At 42.5% G+C, this 14,187-nt stretch overlaps 1 protein-coding gene across 2 annotated transcripts in view; it reads left to right on the forward strand.

Moving 5' to 3' along the window:
* The first annotated feature begins 243 nt into the window (after positions 1 to 243).
* Positions 244 to 14,187, forward strand: part of Dcp1a (decapping mRNA 1A) — a 45,310-nt gene continuing 31,366 nt past the window's right edge. For both annotated transcript variants that reach the window (NM_001191831.2, NM_001411752.1), the window contains 3 exon segments: positions 244 to 403; positions 2,462 to 2,502; positions 4,855 to 4,982. In NM_001191831.2, coding sequence (NP_001178760.2) covers positions 269 to 403; positions 2,462 to 2,502; positions 4,855 to 4,982 — 304 coding nt within the window. In that variant the 5' untranslated portion in view covers positions 244 to 268.

The following is a 14,187-nucleotide window of genomic DNA, read 5'->3' on the forward strand; positions in this document are numbered from 1 at the left end:
AGGAGGACTCCGGAATGTCGGCTCGCCGAAGCTCCACCGCGCAGGCGCGGACGCCTGTACCTTCCGGCAGCCGCAGACCTAAAAAGATCGGAACCAGGCTCCCAGGGCATAGGAGCGGCGGATCAGATTAACTGAAGTACCACCCTCGGCAAGGCAGGTCGGATAGGCGGAAGTGGACGGCTGACTGAGCTGGGGGAACTTTGCCTGGATGGCACTTTCCTGTTCTCCAGTCCGCCCCCGCCCGAGGGGCTCGGCCTGGAGATCCAAGATGGAGTTGTTGAGTCGAGCTGAGCAAGAGATGAGTCTGGCGGCCTTGAAACAACACGACCCCTACATCACCAGCATCGCAGACCTCACGGGCCAGGTCGCCTTGTACACTTTCTGCCCCAAAGCCAACCAGTGGGTGAGTGAGGCCCAGCCGTGGAGAACGCCAGCCTGGCCGCTGCCGCCTCTTAAAGGGACCGCGCAGACAGCTTAGGATTGGGGGTGGGGTGTGGAGCAGAGTAGGACCGCAAAGGCGAGGCCCGAACCTCTCCCAAAGGTCCTTCCAGAGCCGAAGAGGTGACGGGGGAAGGGGGAGGGACACGCGGAATTGGAGGAATGAAGGGTAGGAGTACACCAGAGACATAACAGGGAAATCAGATGGAGGACAGGAATGAGGCAGGATCAGTCTTTTTGGGGTCGGTTCTGGAGACTTGAGGTTGCATTGGCAGGATATGAGACAAGTTAATTTTTTTTTCTAACAAGTGATTGAAAACCTGTGTTTGAGACTTTGAAAACTATTAGATAAATCACGTGTTCTTGATTGCAAAATCCACTCCTCTTTCCCTGCCGACCTAAATGTGATGATTTGGATTTGAAGCTTAAAAATCAGTCTCAGGAGTTAGTCCAGCTTTAGCAGAACTGGTATCACCGGAGTTTAAAGAAAGATTTCAAGGCTACTTCAGTAAGAATTGGATTCCTTGGAGACGTTTTTACAAGAAAAAAAAAAAAAGAGAGACCGGTGATAGGACGTTTGATCGCTCACTTCTTAGTTCTTTTTGGATTTTGTGAGTGGCATGGAGTTCCAGAAATTACATTCACTGACTTTAGTTAACCTCAACTTGAAGCACCTGTTTACATGATGTCCTATTTCCTCCTGATGCAAGGCAGACACTGTACTGTTCCTCTACCACTGGGCTATATACCCAACCCAAGTTACAGTTTCTTAATCACATTTTCAGGCGTTTATTTTAAAAACCTACCACATTTGTCTAAGGCAGAGAATGGTTTCTATCCACGAGTCTTAACAAAGTTCTGAAAATATTAAATTGTGTTTGGTCACCACAAAATGTGTAACTCGTGAAAATAGTCCTAAATTCTCCAGAAATGAAACAGTATCTTAGAAGAAAACGTCCCGAGGGTTAGGGATTTAGCTCAGTGCTACACAGCTGTGCATCATGAGGCCCAGGCTCTGAGTTCAACCTGGTATCCCTTTTGAAGAAAGTTTCCATTCTTTTTCTATAAACCTCAATAGACTGCTCAAGTTTGGTTTGGTTTGGTTTTTGGTTTTTGGTTTTTTTTTCCAAGTTTTTGGTTTTTTAAGTTGCAGTAGACAATACCTTGACTGGAGTATTAAGATACCTAGTTGAAAGGTTTTAGTGTTTGCAGAGAGAAGCTGGGGCAGAGAAATGGCTCAGTAGTAGCTAAGAGCATTTGGTGCTTTTCCCAAGGACCTGCCTCAATTTCCAGCATCCCCATGATGGTTCAGACCCATCTGTAACTCCAGTTCCAAGACGTCCAGTGCCCTCTCTAAGCTCCACGTACACACATACATGTGTTACAAAGAAATACGTATGCTGACAAAAGAGCCCTACATCTTTTCTAATTGAAAAAAAAATTTAATACATAAAATAAGTAAAGCTAATTCGCTTTTTTTTTCCCTTTAAATGTTCCTCACTGGCAAAAATAGACATATGCTACAGACGTACACATATTGTTGGGTTGGACATACATAAACACAGGGGTGAACAGATACATAATTTGTTTAGATTTCTTTTAAAAAGTGAATTGCTTTACCTGTTCAAACGTGACTAATTTGGAGGCTAAAGAGACAGCTCAGTGGATGAAGTGCTTGCCTCCCCAGCTTGAGAACCTGAAGTATTCACACAGAAAGCTGGACGTAGTAGCTTGCACTTACGTGTCCTCTGGGGACATGGAGGCGCTTATGACACAACACTGTCAGCTAAATTGCCCATCTTCTGGCCAGTGAGACCCCCTGACTCAAAAGAAGGAATGACGCCTGAGAGTGACCGATGGCCTCTCCAGTTGTACACAAATGCCAGCGTGCATTCCCTCGAGCACATACACGATCGATTTCACAGTAAATAAGACAAGTTGGCCTGAACGTGTAGGTGCTTCACCGAGATCATTTGACCTTGGATTATTCCTGGAAAACTGACAGAGTCGTTGTCTGTTACAGGAGAAGACTGATATAGAAGGGACATTATTTGTATACCGAAGGTAAGTGGCTTAAGGATGTTTCTACCTCACTTGAATGGTGGTGATCGCTGTGGTGGAGCGTGGTCCGTTTCTATCGTGTATGTAGCTTTGGAGCCTTCCTGTTTATCTTCTTCCAGTTTTCCCCCACCCAAGCACTACAGTCCTACTACAGCTGCTGCTCTTCTTCCCGTGTTAAAAAGAATGCATACGTACGAATGTCTGCAAATGTAGTATAGTACAGTAGCTATAAAGTGATTGAGATAGCACTCTTGCCGGTCTGTAGTTTCTGATGAGAATTTGCCTTCTGTGGCTGGTTCTGCCCCTTTCCTGCCTCTTCCCAAAGTTCTAGGTCATTCCTAATTCATATACATTTTACTTTAAACTTCTCTGAAAATTCTTTTTTTTAAAGATTTATTTATTATATAGGAGTACACTGTAACTGTCTTCAGACACACCAGAAGTGGGTATCAGATCCCATTACAGATGGTTGTGAGCCACCATGAGTTCACCCTGGGATTTGAACACAGGGCCTCTGGAAGAGCAGTTAGTGCTCCTAACCACTGAGCCATCTCTCCAGCCCCGAAAATTAATTCTTTAAATGGTTGGTTTGTAAAGGTTGACAACTTTACCTTGTTTGGCAGCATAGGGGCCTCATCCTAGGTGGCCCACAGGATGAGACAAGTCATGAGACCCTTGTATTCCCAGGTACCCATAGCTCTTGGTGTTAGAGGCAAATCCCTTGCCTATTCTAGAACTTTGAGCGGTAGCAGCAAGGCTACAGACATTGGTTCTTTTTGTGCCGAGTTCTTTTTTGGACAGCCATCCTCCACTGGTGCCACTTTATAAGAATGGAGTGTTATTGTAAATGTTAGTGTAGAACGTTGTGATCTTGTCTAAATACACTTTTTCCTTTAAATGGAAGTATTTCGAGGTTTGTATGACAAGCTCCTCTTTCTTTGATACTCTTTTCTCTACTTCATTTTTCTTCTCTAAAATAAAAAAGATCTAACTCCAACCTCTTCATTAACAATATAAGTCTCCAAGAACCCCTAACTATTATTAGAACAGTAGTGTCTGTATACTCAGGGATATTTATAGCTCTAATTTTAAGGAATAAGCATAATGTCTATAACATTTGGGGATATTTATAGGTCTAATTTTAGAAGAATAAAACAGATTGGAGAAAGTGGGAACTTCAGTATAGTGAGTAACTTCATTTAAGACAATTCATACAAACTATAGCATTGGTCTAAGAAAAGGAGGCTTAAGAGCCTCTATTTGGGAACTGAAGAACATTTTCTGTACGTTGGACAAAAATACACTAGAATGTCATAATGTTACTTTGCAGGAATCAAAAAGAAAACTGGATTTGGAGTTTTTAATTTGTGTGACTTTGGGCATGAGCCTTAATTCTGCTTCTGTTTCTGAATCTGGAGAACAGGATTTCATTATCTCCCTGTGATATTACAGAAACAAATGTGAACTATGAAGTGTTAGGTTGAGGAGTGTTCAGTGGATTGTGTGTTGAATGTCCTTGGTTCAGAAATTTAGAGCTTTCTTACTGTAGAACTCGGGAAAAACATACAAAGACCATTTAGTGTAAGGAAAGTTACCGCTGTAATGAGTGGCAGTCATAGACAGACTTGTACCATATTTTTAAAAACCTGGTACTGGCAGCACATGCCTTTAGTCCTACACTTGGGAGGCAGAGGCAGGTAGATTTCCAAGTTCAAGGCCAGCCTGATCTACAGAGAGAATTCTAGGGCAGCCCAGGGCCACACAGAATGACCATGTCTCAAAAACTGAAGAAAAAAAATGTTACTTCTTCCAGCATCAATTTATTACGAGCTTACATCAAGAGATGGGGGTTGGGGTGAGAAAGTGACATTTGGGCAAATACTTGCCGGAGAGGAGATGCTGGTACCAGTTTGGGGGGCCGCAGTACAGACAGAGGTCTTAAGGTAGAAACAGACCTGCAGATAGTGGCAGGGAGCCCAGTGTGGCGGAAGCGGGAAAGACTCACAGGAGGTGACGTGGGGTGGGAACCTTGATGACTAGCCTTTTATGCTAAGGAATTAAGTCCTTATGAAGACGTAGGTGCAGAGAGGGAAATGTCTGACTTCGTGGTTTTTGTTTTTTGTTTTTTTTGTTTTTTCTGTTTTAAGAGTTGAGGCTTAAACCCAGGACTTTGCTCATGGTAGGCAAACATTCTACCATGGAGCTATATCCCCAGCCTTGTACTTTTGCTTATGATTTTAGATACTAATCTTGTCATATGATGTAACTAGGAATTTCTTTTTAATGAGAATAAAGGAGTAGATAACATTTCTACAGATTGAAAGGTAACACATGTTCTCTTTCTTTAAATCAAAGGTCAGCTTCGCCTTACCATGGCTTTACCATTGTCAACCGACTGAACATGCACAATCTGGTTGAACCAGTGAATAAAGATTTGGAATTTCAGCTCCATGAACCATTTCTTCTGTATAGAAATGCAAGTTGTGAGTATATCTGTTTGCATTTAACAGAGTGACTTTAATTTTAGAACACTAGGTTTGGGAGTTTCAAAATCTACAAAATATGGCCTACATTATAAATGCATGTCTTGGTAAAAGATCAAATTTGTTTTAAATATATTAATCTCTGTGTACGACGTGTATATGTATGTGTGTACATATACCCCAGCCACTTTTCAACCTACTAGTTTAATAGTATCCAGTGGGTACACATACTATGCCAAAGCTTTTGTGCTTTAGTGATGGGGAGTCTGTGCAGGACGTGCAGGTGTGGTTACAAGGCTCAATACACTTAGTTGGAGAATTCCTAGCCCAAGGTCTTGTCAAGCATTTTTACAGGTTGTAATAGCTGTTGAATTTAGTCAGCAAAGCTCAGGGTAGCCCTTTTGAGAAGAGTGTAGGTGTTCCTCACCTCACAGTGGCATTACTTGCTGGTAGAGCTCTCATAAACTGAGTTTGTTGATGTACTTACGCTGCTGGACTCCAGAGCTTAGCAGCACAGTGTGCTGTGGAGGATCGGTTGTCCCCGCAGTGATCACACGGGATTGGGAACTGTGGCTGGCTGATGGTGTACAGTACTGAGGGGAGTAGCCCACGGTGTTACTTCTGTTCCTATCCCAGGGGAAGGTACAGTCCTAACTGTGGTTTTCACTCAGTACACACTACTTTCATAACACATTTTAAAGTTTTTTTTAAAGGTTTAAATGTATGAGTACACTGTAGTGTCTTCAGACACACCAGAAGAGGGCATCAGATCCCATTACAGATGGTTGTGAGCCACCATGTGGTTGCTGGAATTGAACTCAGGACCTTGACTACTAAGCCATCTCTCCAGCCCTTTTCATAACATTTTTAAGCAAAAAAAAAAAAGAAAAAAGAAAAAGAAAAAATCTTAAATCAGATTATCCTGAATATGGGACCATCTGAACAAAAAAGTATAGTTGAAGATCAAGGGTATAGCTCAGAAGAATACTTAGTGTCCATGTGCTTTGGGTTAGATTGGGTTCTGATAGTCCAGTATGATGTTAGAAGTGTGACTGAGGACAGGGACAGTTTGCTTGTTTTTGACCCAGGAGGGATATCAAAACAGAGTGGTGATTTAGAAAGCCGGACACCTTGGCTGGAGCTCTTTGTAGACCAGGCTGGCTTTGAACTCACAGATATTTGCCTGACTCCCTCCCCAGTGCTGGGATTAAAGGCGTGTGCCACCACCGCCCAGCATTTCCTGCTCAGTTTAAGTTTCTACATAAAGTAGGATCTATGTCTTCACTTTCCGTAAACATTTCTCAGGATTAACACTGGAAATACCTCTGGGATCTTAAATCCTACAGGCTTATTAGAGACACTTGTTGAGCTGGAATGATAGTATACATTAATAACCCTAGTAGGTTGGGGGCTAGGCAGCCTGTGCTGTAAGCTCCTATCTCAGAAATAAAAAAAATAAAAATTAAAGGCACGTTATTAAATACCTGTAAGCTCAGGATTTATGTGAACTAGTAAGAAAGGGTGTAGTATTACAAATGGCTGTTTTATGTTAAATTTCCATTAGGGGGAAATTCTTCAAAAGAACGCTTACTGAATTTTTAATATAAAATCAGTCCAATTCTGCTTTTTGCTGTTGTGACAGTTCTGTATTGCTACAAGTCATTGGGGGAAATCAAGAGACTGATGCGCCTGATTACCATGTGGCATAAGCCTGAGTCCTTCAAATTAGAGTCCTGTAAAACTGACTTTCACTGGCTGATCTGGAGTTGGGAACACTCAGGAGGCAGAGGCAGGTGGATCTCTGTTCGAGGCCAACCTGGTCCACAGACCCAGCCAAAGCTACATAGTGAAATCCTGTCTTTAAAAACTAAACAAACAAAAAAGCAAATAGAGCCCAACTTTCCAGAGTTTCAGTTATTTGGAAGTGGTTCGCTAGTATATGTGCAGAACAAATAAAGGCAGATTTATTATAAGCAAACAAACTGTTGTCTGCTTCTATTGTATGAAAACTTAGCAGCTATCTAACAGTAACTGGAATCAACATAAAATTGTCAGTGGTCTGTAAGTTTAACCCATTACAGTATCTCAGATTACTCATAACACTGATAGACGCTTGTGGAGAAGACTGAACTAATGCTTTTACAAAGGGTAAACAAAGATTTCCTTACTTGAACAGAGAACTCACTTACCCAGGTCTTCCCACTGGGGACAGCATTTCGAGGAAGAGCTTTCTCAGAGAAGGACAGTGTAGGATGACATGGAGCCTTAGCAGGCTGAGTGCACATGAGGCCTAGCACAGGACACAGCTTCGCCAGCTCTGGAAGCCGTTGGGTTCTTTGAGGATTTGTCCCTTAAGTGTGACATTAGGATCTGATTATACCTGGTCCTGGAGCTGTTCTTTCGTCGTTCTCCTACCGGAGATGCCACCAGGTCCGTGGCCCGTTTAACTCAAATTATGCTTTCATATCCAGCTTTCTTTACTCACGTTCTCAAGTTTTGGCATTAACATGGGAGGAAAAAACAAACATGAACTATAACTTTTTCTACGTCTAAATTATTTTAGGTAGTTGATTTGTTTGTTTTTAGCATTTCTCTCTACAGAATACTTGCTCACTTCCCGAGAAGAGGTCAAATCTTAGAGAAGATACTTTCATTGGATTTGGTACTTAAGAGCCTTTTGGTAGCTGCGCAAGGCTTTAATTGGACTTTAGTAAAGAATTGAGGGGTTACGTAGTCTGCAGTTAATGAACAGCGGCACTGTTCCTGTTTGGAAACATCTCTCTGGTTCCAAACTTAAAAGATGAACACACAAGATATTCCTATGTTCGGGAACTTGTTGAGGAGATATGGAGGAACTGGATGTAGTCTAGCACTGTTGCTCTCCAAAGCCAGGGCTCCTTCCACTGCTGCAACAGGAAAATCTCACACTTCACACTCTAGCACAGAGAGAAGTCTGCTGTTAGGGGGGCATGGGGTAGGGGCTTTGTGCTAGCACTGTCTAGCATTGACCACCTGCCAAGTGTGACTGACTACTGAGCCAGGGTGTGCCTCATGTATGTAAGGAATGTGGATTTTCATCTGCTTAACCAACCTGGACTTACACCTCACTCTGTACTAGTGTTTGGCACATTGAGCAGTGGGAATGTAAGCTTGAATCTGTACGTTTTTATTGTGTCCTATTTGAATAGGACATGCACATAGGCTTTTATGCCTCCTGTTTAGTCATTCCTTTTTGAAATTTATAAATTGTTTCTACATTCAAAAGCTGCAGAATAAGGCCCTAAGAATGACTTCACTATGGTGTGAACTTTCTTAGAATGGAGTCTGGTTTGCACACGGTACTGAGCTTTGCCATCTTACTGCCTGTGACCTTGTGTGAATCACTTAACCCTGATCTGTTTGTCTAGAAGGGGTACTGAGAACATAAGGTATTTTGCCAACCACATACAAGTGTCACCTATATTGGAATTTGTCAATGGCTTAGACTCAAGCAGTGATCTTGTTACTGAATCAACTGTAAGTGCTTAGGGGAGTCCCAGGCTCTCCTGACCCAGGTTTGCACTGTCTCCTTCACCATTCCCCACAGGAACCACTTCCCACAGCAAGCCACGCCACAGGACGCTTTTCCACTCCTTCCCCATCTTCTACAGTGCTGGCTCTCAAACCCAGTACCTTACACAAATAAATTTAGAGAAGAATGAGAGAGGCAGACAGGAAGGGAGGGAGAAAGGAAAGGAAACAAGAATGAAGGAAAGAGAGATAGGGATAGCTAGGTTGCTTAGCTATGAACTTTTAAATGAGATTATTAATGTTTCATTCTGGGGCTGAGAAAATAACTCAGTGTTAAAGCAGTTGCCTAACATGCACAAACCCCTGGGTTTGATTCTCAGCACCACTAAAGATAAATATCCAGGATAGCCACTACAGTTACCTGTCAAGCTAGAAAGGGAGAAAGAGCAAACAAACTCCAAAGTAAATGACAGAATAAATCACTAATTAGAACAGATACATACGGAGTTTGCACGTGTTGTTGGAAATGGAAGATAGAATGAGATGTTTTCGGGCAAATTTAACCAGGAAAAATAAGGTAAGAGCACATGGCTGACAAAATATTAGCAGGGATGCAAGTGTGCACATTCGATGCAGCTTGTGTCTGGTATCTATGAAACTTACAAAGTGAATGTCAGAGATCCACAATCACTGCACATTCTGTAAGGCTATGGGATAGTAGACGTCGGCCCTCTAGGAAAGTGGTTAGGAGAGAAAAGAGAAATCTGAACCGGGTTGAAGGAGAATAAAAGTGAGAGTAGAATTTGATGGCAGAAACTGCATTGCAGCAGAGCAGACCCACTAAGCAAAGACCCCTTTATAGGTAACACAGTGGATCATCAACAGTAATGGTCACCAGAGGAGGTACGGCGGGCATGCTAGGACCACACAACCAAAGGCATTTTCCTAACATGCAGTCTTTAGAAACAGTGAACTTTTTGCCTATGAGTTTAAAACTTAGAGAGGGAGTTTAACAGACGTATCCTCAGGCCTAACTAGATCTGAATGGACTCAAACAGTACAACATTGTCTGATGATTTAAGACTGTGCCCATCGCTTCTACAGAAATTCCCAGCAGCGTGTTCTGTGTGGTAAATGTGACTAAGACAGTTCCCGTGTAGAGACCAGACTCTAAAAGGCAGAGTCAGATCAACTCCGAGTCTGCTCTGTCCTCACGGGAAGCTCGTCTCCTCAGGCTGGGCTTCTGTGGTGAGGAGACCATGCTACATTGTCCACTTCAGCCAGACACCTCACTAAACTTGTCCTAGGTCAAGGTTTCCCAGGGTGGGGGTCCATTGTGCTTCTGTGGACACCTTGGAGTGACAGAGATAACCTTGGAGCAGTTTTGATGCATACACTCACCTAGTACTTAAGGATGAAATACCACCCAGAGCACACTGCCAGTTTGCCTTCTAAGCAGCAGCAGCCTCAGAAGAAACAAACAGATGTTTGTCTTTCCTGCAGCTAGACTGTCTGTAGTTTGTAATAACCCAGTTAATCACAGGTACTAAGTTTGTGATGCCTTTGAGTTCTGTGGAATCAATTCTGGCATTCAGTCATTTTCTTTTATGCAGACTATTTTATAATGATGTCCATTGACAAAAACCATCTCAAACTACTTATTTGTTTTTAACTAAACAAAAATGATTATTTAACTCAGATAATGCAAATTCAGTGATATTGATTACCTATGTCATCTGCCTAACACCTTACCAGATGCTATGCTGTATAAATTTTAAAACTATTATGTACTTCCAAAGATTTTTATTGGTTGGTTGGTTAGTTGGTTTTTGTCCTTCAGTTCTCTTTTCTTGGTGAACTTTAAGTTTACAAAATATATTTGAGCTTTCAGTGACTTAAGTCTGTCTTCCACCAAAGGGTTAAGTTTCCTAATGAAACCAGCAGTGAGAGTTCATGCCTGTAATTCTCAGCTCTCTAGAAGCTGAGACAGAAGGATTGTCCAAGGTTGCAGCTAGCCTGAAACCTACAGAGCAGGAGTTAGGCCAACTAGGGCCATGTAGCATGACCGCCTCCCCCACCCTACACACACAGGTGCGCTCGCGCGTGTGCGCGCGCGTGCGCACACAGACACACACACACACACACACACACACACACACACACACACACAGTCTTAATAAAGGAATGCTACTTCATTAAGCCTGGAGCTATACATATATAATTCTTAAAAAACTATAAAGCTTAGAAAACTGGTACACACTGATAATTTAAGGTCCGTAACTTAAAAGAATTATCAATTGTAAACATGAAAGATTATTAGCCTTAGGGTGCTGAAAATCTGATCTGTCACATGTGATGATACTTTGCATGTTTTTTTCAATTATTTTTCAATGACAAGATTTACGTATTAATTAGAAAAAATGTGTTACAGATTTTCTCTTCTCAGTCCTAACCTTATTCTGGACTTGGGAAGTGGCGTGGTAGTTTTAGCCAAAAGATGAGTATTTTATACACTTTATTAGACTTAAAGTTTTTACTGGAAGAAATTATCTAAATGAAGACAGCCTTTCAGATTCCCCTACTCTCCACCTTCCTCATTTTAAGACGTTTTCTATAATCCCAACTGAACAAAGTCCTTTTCGGGTTTCCCAAGGACACCTAGATGTGTCCTGATTCCGTCCTACCTGACACTTGTGAGCAGTAACAGATCTGTGGTTTCTATAAAGCACTATGAAAGTAATCGTATTTAAATAAAACGCAATCTAATCTCTCCAGAGAGTGTTAATGACAGACAGCTACAGTGTCCTCTGTTACTCTTTAGCCTTCCTAACAACAGTCAATTCTCTGTAAACGTAGCTGCTAGGAAAAATTCAACTCTGACTCACCTGAAAAGGCCAGGGAGAGGTCCTCCGTGGTTTCCACTTCACTTACAACTGTGCCTTTATACCGGGCATCAGTCTCTTGGGAGAGAACGCTTTTAATTAAAATCAGATCACTAGAAAATGTCGGAAGGTTCATTTTCACAGTGTTGAAAATACAGCCACCAAGCGGAAAGTTTTAGTGAAGAAATGCTGTAGCGCTGCTGTTCTGTCTTTCTCCTTGTCCTTTCTCAGTTCAAGGGCAAGTCAGAACAGTGGGGATGGTAGGTGGCTGTTGGCATTTGGAACAGATCTTCAGACTTAAAGCACAGTGCAAGAAGTTTCCTTGCAAGTTGAGTTTATAATTTATCAAGTCAAAAAATGTGAGTTCTACCTCCAGACTGAAAAAGGAATTTATAAACAATTAAAAAAAGAGACCAGCAGTTTGTTGGTTGTGCTGCCCCAGCTCGGTGCAGTGCTGCTCGCAGCCTGAGGAAAGGGAGGTGGTCTCCGCCCGCTGCAGCCCTGAGGTTTGTAGGATTCTGTAATCAGAAAGAAGAAAGGACCTGTGGCAGCTGCATTAGCCTGGCCTCCAGGACCAAGATAAGGAAAGCGCGTCCTCCTCCTGCCACAGATTGAAGAAGTAGAGCACCAGGAGAATGTGCAGGACTCAGTCGGGAGCTGACTGAGGCTGAAGTCAGACAAGGGAACCTTGCTCTATCTCGTGTGCTGGTACAGCTACCCCAGACACCCTCTTACTGAGCTCTTGAATCCTTGAGATTTCAAAATGTTGAAAAGGGATTATTTTTATTAAGATTCACTACTGGCCTGTTCTCCCCTGAGGTATTTTTATCCAGTAAAAGCCACTTCTATCTCTGTGTTCCATTGTTATCTTAGTTGTAAATTAGATAATTAGATCGTTTAATAAATACTCATAATTTTTTTCTTTTGAGAAGTCATAAAACATAGTTGCATATCTAGATGATAGAAATACATCAGCAGGTATATAGATTTAAGATTGTATTAAAAATGGAACCACATGGTAACCACTGGCCCAAGAACTAAAGCCTTGTGGAGTGAGAAGCATAAACCCCAAGACTGAGCTCTGCACGTTCAGTGCCTGGGCTCCAAGCAGATCTCAGTTCCAAAAAAGAAAAATCACTGTTTCCAGGCATGGCCAGCTCTGTCTCCTGAGTTAAAGGAAAAGACGTGATAAGAATTTGCTACCCACAGATAAAAATTACAGATGTGGCTCTTAAGCACGCACACCCCGGTCACCATCCATGATTATTGCTTACTGTTGTTGCCTTAAAGACTCACACATCCCAGGCTGGTCCTGAAGTCTCTGTGTAACTAAGGAGGACTCTGAATTAGTGACTCCTACCTAAGCCTCCCAAGTGCTAGGTTTCCAGACGTGCACTAAGGCCAGGCCCTGTTCATGCAGAATTGGAATTGAGCCCGGGCTGTGTGTGCTGGCAAGCTCTCCACAGGCTCGTCCCCACACACCTGGTTTCTGTGACCACATAGTACTAACATCACTGCATTTACTGATCACAGCCTAATTCTGGGTAGAACATGCCATCCCTAATTGTACAACACTCATGAGGTCTCATATCCTGTAGGTATTCGTGCTTACAACTCTGATTTGGATGATCTAGTAATAAACTAGTAAGAAAATGTATGGGAAAGCAGAAGTCAAGGGAGAAAGGGGATTGTGTCTTAAACCATAATTAGACCTATATCCCAGCATTCTAACTGTATATTCCTGGAAATCTTAAGAAACAGAACTTTGGGTCTATAAATGCCAAATGCCGTTTCCCACTCTTTATCTTCCCATCCAGTGTGTTAAAATGATAGATTGGTGGAATATAGAACAAGTGGGTAGGAGCAGGTGGTGGACATGCCCAGCATTGGGCTGCACCCATAGTCATGCCAGTTTGCACAGTAACATTTGTAAGTCACATGGTTCAGGTCTTCCACTCAGTGTTCAGTAAGTAAATAACCCCACTTGGACTTTAGGATGGGGCTCTTTCTCTGCCGTGTTAGTGTGCGTTGCTATTCTGAGGTGACCGTCCTTTGGAATAAGCTGCTGTACCACTATTGCCAGCCTCACTTGCAGATACAAAGCATCCTCTCTAAGTGCTTGCAGCCTGCCAGATATCTCGTTAGAATCAAAGCCAGTCTGTTTTTGGCTCCATACAGGGGCCGCCTGGTTCACTCCTCTCTGAAAGGAATGGATGTGTCAGCGTAGAGACAGTCATTTTCTTACCAGCTGGAGCAGACCGCAGTGCTCAGTTTCTGACTGGGGGAGGGGATCATGTGGGGAATGTGGCAGTCAGTCGGGAAAACGTCTTGCAGGGAGTCAGTTCTCTTCTACTCTGTGAGTGAGGGATTGGAGTTGGGTCATCAGGTTTGGGGACCAGTGCCCTAACCTACTAGGCCATCTTTCTATCCCCAGAAGGTTTATAACTCTTAACACTGCCACCAGACACCCTTCTTCTTGTCTCTATATGAAGAAAAGGGCCAGCCTCCTCCACCCTTTTAGAAAATAGGTCAGGTGTAAATGATGATGGAGCCGACAACAGATACACAGGAGGGAGTCACAGTAGCTCTAGAATTCTGCACTTAAGATAAAGCTGAATAAAATTAATATCAAATTATAGTAAGTACTGTGGCCCTCATACAGGGCTTTTTTTGGAAAAAATAAACAAACAAAAAAAAAACCAGAACATTTTCCCTATCAGCTCTTACATTTTTCTCAATTTTAGAGAATCCAAATACCCTTAACAGGATTTTTCTGTGTTGTTGGTGTTTGTTTTTTTCAGTTTCAGAGGAAA

This window comes from Rattus norvegicus, chromosome 16 (assembly GCF_021556685.1).
Source record: "Rattus norvegicus strain SHRSP/BbbUtx chromosome 16, alternate assembly SHRSP_T2T, whole genome shotgun sequence".
NCBI classification, from domain to species: domain Eukaryota; kingdom Metazoa; phylum Chordata; class Mammalia; order Rodentia; family Muridae; genus Rattus; species Rattus norvegicus.